The 13,033-nt window shown below is 42.3% G+C and overlaps 2 protein-coding genes across 4 annotated transcripts in view; one reads left to right on the forward strand and one right to left on the reverse strand.

The window, feature by feature from the left end:
* Positions 1–13,033, reverse strand: part of LOC148012828 (biotin--protein ligase 2-like) — a 207,779-nt gene that overhangs the window by 69,445 nt on the left and 125,301 nt on the right. The gene's annotated exons all lie outside the window — the stretch shown is intronic.
* On the forward strand, positions 6,137–6,718 carry LOC148012829 (uncharacterized). Its single transcript, XM_087668718.1, has one exon. The coding sequence runs from the start codon at positions 6,137–6,139 to the stop codon at positions 6,716–6,718; it is 582 nt and encodes a 193-aa protein (XP_087524844.1).

Here is a 13,033-nt window from a genome sequence, read left to right on the forward strand (position 1 = left end):
ATATTTTATTTGGTTTTTCTTTTGGAAGGATCCCTCTGGAAATCTAAACGCCAGAGTTGCATGGCCAGTTTGTGAAACGGACAGGAATGTCTAGTGAGTCAAAACTCCACAGTTAAGGTTCAGTATAAGTCTGGAAGAGACTGATGGCACTGTAGATTGACAAGCCTGGAAGAGACTTGTGAAAGTGTATATGGACAAGTGTGTTGAAGAACTAGCCTGGAAGAGACTAGTTCAAAGTGAAGATGGACAAATCTTCAAGAGATTAGTCCATGTGGGGTCATCAGTGGAAATTCACTTTCAGTTGAGCTACATTACAGATTTGGATGTAGCCATAGTCTGCAAAGATGGTCAGAAGACCAATGGGAATGCAATGGAAGCAACTCCTAAAATTTAGGGAGTTACTATTTTTGGATCCCAGAATCTGTTCGTGTCATTATCTTCCTCTGGTCTGTACCGAGGTCAAATTTTGGACCGAGGATGGAGAATTTTAGACCGAAAGGTTTAAACAGGAAAATTGTTACATGTATGCCATGTGTCACAATTTGGGCATAAATTCCCAAAAGAGAGAGAGAGGGCAGCACAAAAACGAGTTTCAATGCATGGGGGGCTCATTTTTTGTGAAAGGGAGATGGATTGCTGCAGATGGAGAGCTCTTGAGAGCTAGACTACCTTGTCTATGGTGCACAGAGAGCTAGGCTTGCTTCCTACTCTTTCTCTCCCTGACAGTATGGTTATGCTGCAAAATCAAGGGCCTTTCTTCTGATTCAGGTACAGCTGTGTGGAATATGTTGTTTTTGCATGAGGCAAGAGCATCCTTTCTCCAGGAACAGGAGCAGTTGTATGCTGTCCCAGCAGGGACAGGTGAGGGTGGTAACCTCACCAAACAAGTGTCTGAAACAGCATTAAATCAGTTCTGATTCTGGACTGTTCAGAGGTTATTTCAGAGCCCAATTGATGTCAGAATCAAGGGGCACTTGGCCCAGATGATGCGGGACAGTGCAGGGAACAATATGAGCTGAGAACAGGTGTCAAAACAGGTCTGAACCAATAATTACAGTGGGCTGAACAGTACAGGGAACAGTATGAGTTGTAAACAGGTTTCAGAACACGTCTGAACCAGTAAATACAGCACGTTGAAATGGTCAATTCTGCACTCCAACTAGAAGATTCAGACTTGGGCAGAGTTTCCCCTCCTGGTCAACTTGATTTGGGTCAGTAATTGTACTGTTATGCTGTCAAATTTCACCCAAAATAGGTGAAAGACAGCCCATTGTACTTTCTCTTTTTAAAAATAAAGAAATACCGCAAGGGGCGCCTAACTTAGGGGCCAACAGGGTGTATGTGTTGCAACAGGAGCATTCTAGCTTCCTATATGTCTTCTTGGTTCTGTGTCTTTAAGTTCAGGTAAAGTGGGCAACTGTTAAATTGGGTGAAAGCATTTATTTATTTTGGTTGTACACTACCGCCCTTCCCAGTGAACAGGCCGGTTACATGGTTCCATTGCCGGGATCAAATCACTTTTTCCCTAAAGAGTGAGCCAGGGTTCGTTTGGGTGTAGACACAGAATTGTGCATCATGGCTGATAGAAAGGAAGACACCAAAGAGGAAGCGTCTGCATCACAGGAGATCCCTGTTGTTCATGAGATGGGAGAGTCTTCTAGACCTCCACATTTTGTTACTCCTCGTGTTATGGTTGAGCCACAAGTTCTTACGGCTTCTTCTATGGATGAAGACATTTTCAAGACTCAGTTAGTTGCTGCTGTGATTATGTTTACTCAAGTGATGCAGAATCCAAGGTTTTTGGCATTTTTGCAGCCCTCCCTTCCTTTACAGCAAGTTGGGCAATCTACAAAGATTTCGGATCCAGTAGAGGTCCAGGATAAGGGTAAGCATGCTGCAGATTCAGTGGAAACACCAAGGCAGCTTGCGGAGTCAATGGAGACTCCAAGATTGATTCCGATTGTCCAGGAACAGGTGGCGGAAACGCCAGTTACACAGGCATTGCCAGTTCAGCCTGCCACATTACAGCAGCCAAATGTTGGCCTACATGGACAAGGAAACAGTTTTCAGGCTTTACCACAGGTTTTCCCACCCACCTCTGTACATCCTGGGTACTTTGGAGGTGCATCTATATTTCAAAGTATGGCTGGTTATGCGCCTGGAAACCAGATTTATGTACTAGGAACAGTGTTTGGGGGTAAACAGGGTTTAATGCCAAACCCCATGTATGGCAATATAGGCATACAGCCTGGATTTCAATAAGTTCAGGGCAGTTTTGGCATGCCACAGGGCACTTTTGGTATGGCTGGTTATCAAAATCAACAAGCAAGTATTGTGTCTACAAGCCCTGTAGTCAGTGGTCTGGCAACTTCCATGCCATCTGTTAGTATTCCTATGTTACAGCCATATCCTATGGATCCCTTGATGGCTCATGAGAAGCCAAAGCCATACAAGGAAGGGGGTGCAGCCGGACAGTTTGATATCTTTCGAGGGTTTGAAGATAGGACTAAGGCACTCTCTTTCTTACAGCAATTTGATGCCGCATTTGCAGGGGGGAACTTTACAGAGCCTTCTAAGGTCCGGAAAGCTGCCACTTTTCTTAAGGACAATGCTAGTCAGTGGTGGAGTACACTGTTGATGCAAGGACAGGCTCCTGCCACTTGGACTTACTTTAAGCAAGTATTTGCTTTTGCTTGGTTGACCAATGAATTTGAGATTGATGTTATGTCAGCTTGGCACAATTTGGATGCATCTAAATGCAAGGATCCGGAAGATTATAACAAGAAGTTTTGGCAGGCTTTGCTTCCAGTCACTTCTTACAGGGTTGTGCCATTGACTGAGCAGATAGAGAAATATAGCTATGGGCTACCCAAGGAACTTCGGAATTATTGTACAAAGACAAAGGTCACCACTTTGACTCAGTTAATTGAGAATGCTACCACAAGAAACGCATTATTGTTGGGACAGTCAAGTGGTTTTGGGGGCAGCATTAAACAGGACAAATCTGAAAAATTTTCAGCAAAGAAGCCATTTGGTAAACAAGATTATCAGATTTCTCAAAGCACAGGTAAACCTTGGCAGTTCAAAAAGAAGCCAGCCAAGTTCTTTGGACAGCAGCCAAAGGACCAGAAGAAACCTTTTGTGCGCAAGTCTCTTGAAGAGAGAAAGGCTTTAATGGCTGAGAGGAAATGCTTTATCTGTGAGCAGACTGGTCATATTGCGTCTAATTGTCCGGACAAGAATAAGAGATCAGCTGATGATGATAAAGAGGACAGGAAAGGAAAGAAGCCCAAACCTTCAGCAGGTTTAGTGCCAGATATGCTGGGAGACAAGCCACACTCGGATGCTAATGAGCTCTGCAGAGCTTGGGGTAAAGTTAGGGATCAACATGTACTTATTTTCTTTGATCCAGGAGCTAAGGCAAACTTTATCTCACCAGAGTTGGCTTCTACTTTGGGCATCAGAGCAAATGAGATGGGCTACACAGCAGAGGCAGGGTTGGCATGTCCTGGCCACCCAGAGTCTGTGACACCCATTCTTGGAAAGCTGCGTCTTCATGTACAGTCTTATGTTGATGCAGAAGAATTTTATATCATCCACTTGAAGGCTGTGATGTCTTGTTGGGAATGCCATGGATGTTCAGAAAGCATGGTGTGTTGGATGCCTTTAACAAGACACTGACTTTGGAACATAGGGAAAGACTCATGTGCTTTATGTGAAGCTTAAAGGAGAGTCTGTACCTGTTGTATCGGCTTCTGCCATTACATCTGTAATAAAGAATCATCTTTCTGCGTACTTGATTTTTGCACGTGATGTCAAGGATAATGATGAGTCAAATTTATCTATGTTAGATAGAGACAGGTCTGCTTTCTTGTTTCAGTTCAGTGATTGTTTTTTTGACTCATTACCATCACAGTTGCCACCAGAGAGGTCTGAGGATTATGCAATAGATTTGGTGCCAGGCAGTAGCCCACCAAATAGACCTCCGTATAGGGTTAGTGCAGCCCAACAGAAAGAGATATTAAGCCAGGTGAATGAGCTGTTGGAAAAAGGGCTGATTCAGCCAAGTTCATCTGCCTTTTGCTCACCAATGCTCTTAGTGCAGAAAAAGGATGGCTCTTGGCTCATGTGCATAGATTATCGAGCATTGAACAAGAGTACCATCAAGAACAGGTTCCCCATCCCAAGAATTGACGACATCCTTAACCGTTTGGAAGAAGCGTCAATTTTCAGCAGGATAGATTTGAAGAGTGGATACCATCAGATCAGGATTAAGCAAGAGGATGTGCACAAGATTGCATTTAGGACCATGTTTGGTCTCTATGAGTTCTTGGTAATGCCATTTGGACTTACTAATGCTCCTGCTACGTTTAATCGAATGATGGACAGGACTTTTCGTCCATACAGGCAGTTTGTTGGTACATTCTTTGATGACATGATTGTCTTTTCAAAGAATGAACAGGAGCATAGAGAACACTTGAAAGCAGTCTTTGATGAGCTTTGCAGTAATAGGTTGCTTATCAATGGCAAGAAGAGTGAGTTCTTCTTGGAAGAAATCCAATTTCTGGGGCACATAGTGTCAAAGGATGGTGTCTGAATGGATCCTGCTAAGGTTGAAGCAATTAGAACATGGCCAGATTTGAAGACTATCCATGATGTTAGAAGCTTCTTGGGTTTGTGTTCTTATTACAGGAGGTTCATTCGCAATTTTGCAAAGATTGCTTCACCTTTACATGCTTTACAGAAGAAAGAAGTCTCTTTCCAGTGGACACAGAAAGAGATTTCAGCTTTTAATCTTCTTAAAGAAAAGATGACTTCTAGTCCAGTGATCATTCTGCCAGATCTTAGGAAGTCATTTGTTGTCCAGTGTGATGCCTGTGGCAATAGCATTGGTGCAGTGTTAATGCAAGATGGCCGGGTAGTGGCTTATGAAAGCAGAATCTTGCGAGGGCCAGAGAAGACTATGCAAGTCTATGAGAAAGAATTGCTGGCTGTGATTCATGCGCTTTCTTGTTGGAAACACTACCTACTTGGGGCAGATTTTGTTGTCCAGACAGATCATCAGACATTGTGTTATTTCTTAACTCAGACTAAGCTGTCAGAAAAGCATATGCATTGGGCAAACTTTTTGTCAATGTTCCATTTTCAGATTGTGCATGTGGAAGGCAAAAAGAATGTTGTGGCTGATGCTTTGTCAAGGAAGCCACAAATTTCAGCTATGTCAATTCCTTATCATCATGAGCTTGATGATATGAAGGAACAGTATGTTGATGATGAAGATTTTGCAAGGATCTTTGATCAGCTTGTTAATGGACAACATCATGAGCATTATCTTCTCAAGGATGGTTTCATGTTGATGCATGGTAGACTATGTGTGACTAAGCCATTGAGATGGAAAGTTATGACAGAGAGTCATTCTCCACCGTATTCAGGGCATCGTGGTATTGATGCAATAGTCAAAGCAGTAGAGACATTCTTTTATTGGCCTACTTTGAGAAGAGACGTGGATGCTTTTGTGCGGCAGTGTTTGATTTGCCAGAAGGTCAAGTTTGACAGGCAAACAGCACCAGGGCTTTTACAGCCATTGCCTATTCCAGATAAACCATGGGAAAGCATAGCTATGGATTTTATCTTTGATCTTCCAAGGACACAGACAGGAAATGATGGGATATGGACTATTATTTGCAGGTTTAGCGAACAGGCTCATTTCATTCCCGTCAGGAAGAAGATAAAACCAGATCAGATGGCACATTTGTTTATGTGCAATGTCTTCAAGTATCATGGTATGCCACAATCTATTGTCAGTGACCGTGATCCACGGATGACAAGTCTATTCTGGAGAGGCATATTTGAGAACATGGGCACAACGCTTAAGTTCTCGTCGTCATTTCATCCACAGACTGATGGACAGTCAGAAGAGGCAAATTCTACTGTCTTGGATCTGCTTAAGTGCTATGTGTCAGAACACAAGTCAAAGTGGGAGCAGTATTTGCCTTTGGTCGAGTATGCATACAATAATACTGTGCATTTGTCAACAAGCAAAGCCCCTTTTGAAATTGTTGAAGGTGGTAGAAAGGTTCCTCCCATTTTGCATACAAAGGATAAGATCTTTCAGGCAGATCAGTATGTGCAGAGTATGGGTGAAATGTATCAAAAAGTTAAGCATGCCCTTGAAAGGACTCAAGCAAAGCAAAAGAAAGCTGCTGATCATCAGCGTCGTGAATTGATATTTTCACTTGGTGATTGGGTACTGTTGCGGTTTGAAAAGGCATGCTTAAAGAAGCAGAAAGGCAAGGAAAGTCTTTTCACTAAACTTAGTATGCGATACTATGGGCCTTTTCAAGTAACAGAGAAGATTAGTGATGTCAACTATAGGCTGAAATTGCCTGACAATTGGAAGATTCATAATGCTTTCCATGTAAGTCTTCTTAGACCTTATGTGGGTGATGTGCCAGAAGATATGCCAGTTGAGGAACAGCCCGAAGTTGAGGAACTTGATGAAATTCTTGTTCCAGAACAGGTATTGGCACACAAGGAAAGGAAAGTGAAAGGCAAAGTTGCTAGAAGGTATTTGGTTAAGTTCAAGAACTATCCAGCTATAGATGCTAAGTGGATGGATGAAGGTGAACTTGCAGAGTCACCTAATGTGTTGGAACTTTACCTTGAAGCATTTCGCTTGCAACCTTCCTTGACCCCTTGTATCTCTAAGCTGAAATAGATTGTCAAAGTGACAATTGCTTAAGAAAGAAATTATGTACAGAAACAGATTTTGTATAGGTTTACACTTATTGTGTCCATATGGTTTTCTCAGTGCTAAAGAAGTAAGTATTGCTTGCAAGAATACAGTTTTTACTTCTATTGAATTGAATACATGTTGTAACAATGGTTACTCGATCGGGCATGTATTCTGTGAATTAACTCAATGGGGATATCATTTTGATGTACCGGCCACTAGATCTCTAGTTAAGGTGATGTGGAGTCATCAAATGAGAATCTGCCACTATGGGGATATCATTGTGGTGTACCGGCCACTATATCTGGAAACAGTGATGTGGAGTCACATGATGATAGTCTGCCATGTTTCACAATTAGAACATACATGTGTTAACAGTGTGTTCAGTTCACAATGTTGACTGATAGCATGTATGTGTTGTACATGTGCTGCCAAGTGTAAAGTCACTGGGTTGGCTAGAAGCATGTATGACATTCATGCAAACAAGGACGTTTGCGATTTCGAGAGGGAGGTATGTCACAAGACTGTGATAACTATTACCTTTTTGTTGATTTCTTTATTACATATTTTATTTCCTTTTTCTTTTTGGAAGGATCCCTCTTGAAATCTAAACGCCTTAGTTGCATGCCCAATTTGTGCAACGGACGGGAATGTCTAGTGAGTCAAGACTGGACAGTTAAGGTCCAGTATAAGTCTAGAAGAGACTGATGGCACTGTAGATTGACAAGCATGGAAGAGACTTGTGAAAGTGTATATGGACAAGTGTGTTGAAGAACTAGCCTGGAAGAGACTAGTTCAAAGTGAAGATGGACAAATCTTCAAGAGATTAGTCCATGTGGGGTCATCAGTGGAAATTCACTTTCGTTTGAGCTACATTACAGATTTGGATGTAGCCATAGTCTGCAAAGATGGTCAGAAGACCAGTGGGAATGCAATGGAAGCAACTCCTAAAATTTAGGGAGTTACTATTTTTGGATCCCAGAATCTGTTCGCGTCATTAATTTTCTTTTTGTACGAGCATTAATCCTCTAGTCTGTACCGAGGTCAAATTTTGAACCGAGGATGGAGAATTTTAGACCAAAAGGTTTAAATAGAAAAATTGTTACATGTATGCCATGTGTCACAATTTGGGCATAAATTCCCAAAAGAGAGAGAGAGAGAGGGCAGCAAAAAACGAGTTTCAATGCATGGGGGGCTCATTTTTTGTGAAAGGGAGATTGGATTGCTGCAGATGGAGAGTTCTTGAGAGCTGGATTACCTTGTCTATGGTGCACAGAGGGCTGGGCTTGCTTCCTACTCTTTCTCTCCCTGACAGTATGGTTATGCTGCAGAATCAAGGGCCTTTCTTCTGATTCAGGTACAGTTGTGTGGAATATGTTGTTTTTGCATGAGGCAAGAGCCTCGTTTCTCCAGGAACAGGAGCAGTTGTATGCTGTCCCAGCAGGGACAGGTGAGGGTGGTAACCTCACCAAGCAAGTGTCTGAAACAGCATTAAATCAATTCTGATTCTGGACTGTTCAGAGGTTATTTCAGAGCCCAATTGATATCACAATCAAGGGGCACTTGGCCCAGATGATGCAAGACAGTGCAGGGAACAATATGAGCTGAGAACAGGTGTCAGAACAGGTCTGAACCAACAATTACAGTGGGCTGAACAGTACAGGGAACAGTATGAGTTGTAAACAGGTTTCAGAACACGTCTGAACCAGTAAATACAGCAAGTTGAAATGGTCAATTCTGCACTCCAACCAGAAGATTCAGACTTGGGCAGAGTTTCCCCTCCTGGTCAACTTGATTTGGGTCAGTAATTGTACTGTTATGCTGTCAAATTTCACCCAAAATAGGTGAAAGACAGCCCATTGTACTTTCTCTTTCTAAAAATAAAGAAATACCGCAAGGGGTGCCTAACCTAGGGGCCAACAAGGTGTATGTGTTGCAACAGGAGCATTCTAGCTTCCTGTATGTCTTCTTGATTCTGTGTCTTTAAGTTCAGGTAAAGTGGGCGACTGTTAAATTGGGTGAAAGCATTTATTTATTTTGGTTGTACACTACCGCATTTCCCAGTGAACAGGCCGGTTACAAAGGTGATCCTATTCAGGATCACTTGAATAAAATTCAGGGCTTGCAAGAGCAGCTCATGAATGTTGATGAGTTCTATTCAGATGCACAGATGATATCTACCACTTTGAACTCATTACCTCCTTCGTACTTGCCTTTTCATACGGCCTTGAACCTCACCATGAGGATTTCCATGCAACCAATCACTTTTATTCAGTTAGTCAGTTTGCTTCTAGAGGAGGAGCAAACAAGATGGAATAGTGGTGTGGATGCTACAGTCTCTAAGCAGGCCTTTATGGCTAGGCAGAAGGGCAAAAACAACCAAGTGAAAAATGCTCTGCGGAGTTCTGGTACTTCTGGCACTTCACAGACAAGTCAGAAACAAGGAAGCACACAAGCCAAAAAGGGTAAATGCCATTATTGCAAGAAGCCAGGCCATTACATCACTGAGTGCAGAAAGCGCATTGCCAAAGAGAAGGAGTCAGGAATGTTTGTTTCTGATGTTCCTTCCACTGCTAGTGAGTCCGCGTCTTTTGTTGCAGACAGGGACTATTGTTTTTACACATGCAGTTATGACACCTCTTGGGCTGATAGAGCATTTAGCTCTACTAAAGTTGCAGATACTTGGTTTTTTGACAGTGGTACTTCTCGGTATATTATATCTCGTAGAGATTTATTTGCTTCTGTTGGTGCACCTCCGATTGGAAAGTCTGTACAATGTGCCGACAATGCATCATACCCTATTCGAGGTATTGGGAAGATTATACTCACAGCCATTGATGGCTCTATTCTCCGTCTTCAAGATGCTTTATTTGTGCCCGGTATAAAGAAGAATTTGCTCTCTATTTCTTCTTTGGCACGTTGTGGATTACAGGTCACATTTGATGATGACAAATGCATGGTTAGAGACAAATAACACATGACTTTGGTCTTGACAGGCACCTTATGTCATGGGTTATATGAGTTGGATGCTCTTTCAGTTGATCAGTCTGCGTATTTGACATCCACTCTTACTCCTGCTATGACATAGGCAGAGTTATGGCATACTTGTATGGGGCATGTGAACTTTGGTAGCTTGATGCTTTTACAACGTACACAGATGTTGGATGGATTACCTCCACTGGAGAGACCTCCTGAGCACTTGTGCGAAGGATGTATTTTGGAGAAAATGCATCGTTTTTCGTTTCCCCAAGATGTTGCTTTTAGAGCAACAGCCAGATTACAATTAGTGCATTGGAATGTATGTGGGCCTATACAGACAAAGTCATTAGGAGAATATTACTATTTTGTGACTTTTATTGATGACTTTACTCGTTTTTGCTGGGTCTACAGTTTGGTGAAAAAGTCAGAAGTGTATGATGCATTCTTGGCTTTTGTTGCACTTGTTGAAAACCAGTCTGGTTGTAAACTTAAGACTCTCCGTTCGGACCGAGGGGGGGAATACATGTCCTCTATGCTGAATTCTTTTTTGAAGCAAAAGGGCATTGTCCATCAGTACACTACTGCTTATACTCCATAGCAGAATGGGATGGCAGAGAGGAAGAATCGGTCACTCATGGAGATGGCCAGATGTATGCTGAAGGCAAAGAACTTGCCTCACAGTTTTTGGATGGAAGCCGTCATGTGTGCTTGCCATGTTTTGAAGAGATGCCCTACCAAAACCTTAAAAAACATTACACCTTTTGAGGCTTGGCACAGCCGGAAACCTTCTGTTGGACATTTTCGTACCTTTGGGTGCCTTGCATATGCACATATTCCACAGGTACTCAAAAAAAAGTTGGATAACAAGGTTGTTGAGTGCATTTTTATGGGATATAGCAGTGAGAGCAAAGGCTATAGACTCTATGATCCTGATTCTAAAAAGGTTTTTGTCAGTAGGGATGTACTTTTTGATGAAAATTTAGAATTATCCCTGGCTGGATTAGACACATATCAAGCTGCCCATGATGTATTTGAAGGGCTGCTGCCCATTACATTTGGTGATTCAGCTAGAGTTTCAGCAAGTGAACTCAATGTTCAGCCAGCTGCTCCTTTGGAAAATGCAGTAAATCAGCCATTGGCTGATCTGAATATTCAGCAAAGTGCTAAAACTGAAATTCAGCAAGAGCTTATACACAGTTAGGAAACAAGACAAATGCCTAGATGGTATTTACAAACTATGAATGATAGTCATTTGGATACACCCTTGGCTGGTCGTACTAGAAGGCAAGCTCGTATGCATGATACTGCACATACCATGGAGTTTGTACGGCAGCAAGCACCCTTGATGATGAAGAGCCTGAATGTTTTGAGGATGCACAACACAGTGTGCATTGGATGGCAGCAATGCAAGCTGAATTGGATTCTATCACTAAGAATCAAACTTGGGATTTGATGTCTTTGCCATTTGGGAAGAAAGCCATTGGAAGAAAATGGGTCTACAAGCTAAAAAGGAATGCAGATGGATCCATTGACAAATCCAAGGCAAGACTTGTAGCTAAAGGCTATGCACAAAAGAAAGGCATTGACTATGAGGAGACATTTGCTCCTACTTCCCGCATGACCACCATCATGTCTATGGTTGCCTTGGCTGCTCATTATGGATGGACAGTGCATCAGTTGGATATTAAAACTGCATTTTTATATGGGGAACTTCATGAGGAAGTATATGTACAGCAGCCCATTGGTTTTGCAGTTGAAGGCTCAGAACACTTGGTTTGCAAACTGAAAAAAGCATTATATGGGTTGAAACAAGCTCCTAGAGCTTCGTATGCAAAAATAGATGCTTTCTTGCTTAGTCAAGGGTTCATAAATAGCTCATCTGAGTCTACCCTTTAGGTATGTAAATACGGGGGATCCATGCTGATCATTTGTCTTTATGTTGATGATCTCTTGCTTATTTGAACACATGCTGATCAGATTTCAGCATTCAAACAAAATTTGCAGCAAACTTTTGACATGTCTGACTTGGGTTCTTTGCATTCTTACTTGGGCATTCAGTTCATACATGATGCTAGAGGTATTGGGTTATCACAGTCAAGATACATTGGTAAACTTCTTGAGAAGTTTGGCTTACAGGATTGCAAGCAAGTCTATACACCAATGGAACTTGGACTAAAACTGTCATTACATGATGATAGTGATTTGTTTGATATACACACATATACTCCAGCAGTTGGATGTCTTATCTACTTATGCAACACTAGGCCGGACATACAGTTTGCAGTTTCAGTCTTGAGAAGATATATGCATCAACCACGCATGTCACATTGGCAAGCTGTCAAGCGTGTTTTCTGTTACCTACAGGGTACTAGATCTCTTGGATTGCTTTATGCCAAGGGGGGACCACTGCAGTCACATGCTTACAATGACTCTGATTGGGCTGGTGATTATGATTCACGTCACTCCACTAGTGGCAATTGTTTCTTTCTTGGCTCGTCTTGCAATTCTTGGCTTAGCAAGAAACAATCCACTGTTGCCACATCGTCATGTAAAGTTGAATACAAGGCAGCTTTCACTACCACAGTTGAATGCGTATGGATTCGACGCTTGCTAGCTGATCTGGATGTATCTGTTACGGAGCCTACTCCCTTGTTCACTGACAGTCAGAGTGTCAATGCAGTGGCACGAAACCCAGTGTTTCATGCACTCACGAAATACATTGAGATACATTATCACTTTGTCAGAGAGAGGCTACATGTAGGTGATATCAGCCTTGTCTATTGTCCTACCACCAATAATGTGGCAGACATCTTCACCAAAGCTCTTCCTCGTGAAAAATTTGAAGCATTTCGCGATGCTTTAAATTTGATACCCTTTGGTGACGGTTGATCCTGGTACTCTTGATCACTCCTCACTCCAGGGGGGTTTGTCGGGGTATTTCACTTATGCCTCACGCCTACGCTCACATAGGAGTGTCCATGATCAGTAGGACACTGGGACACTTTTTACTCTCAGTAGGAGAGGTTTTTCCCCCCAGACTTATAGTCTTATTTTCGTATGTGCTTATGTTACACACTTACCGGCACTTACTATGTTCGGGTATGAAAACCCCCTACAACCCTAAGGTTTAAGGGTTGTACTTTGTACTTTCAGCTTACACTCTTTCAGTCTATCGCATTGGACGTAGTGCTTCACTCTGTTCTTCACTCTCATACTGTCTACTGCACTTTCAGCTACATATCGATCCTCTCCCCTTTGTTGGGGTATTTCACTTACGCCTCACTTACGCCTACGCTCACATAGGAGTGTCGGTGATCAGTA

Source organism: Lygodium microphyllum, chromosome 27, assembly GCF_053477565.2.
Source record: "Lygodium microphyllum isolate KBCC chromosome 27, Lygodium_microphyllum_v1.1.10, whole genome shotgun sequence".
In the NCBI taxonomy this organism is placed as follows: Eukaryota; Viridiplantae; Streptophyta; class Polypodiopsida; order Schizaeales; family Lygodiaceae; genus Lygodium; species Lygodium microphyllum.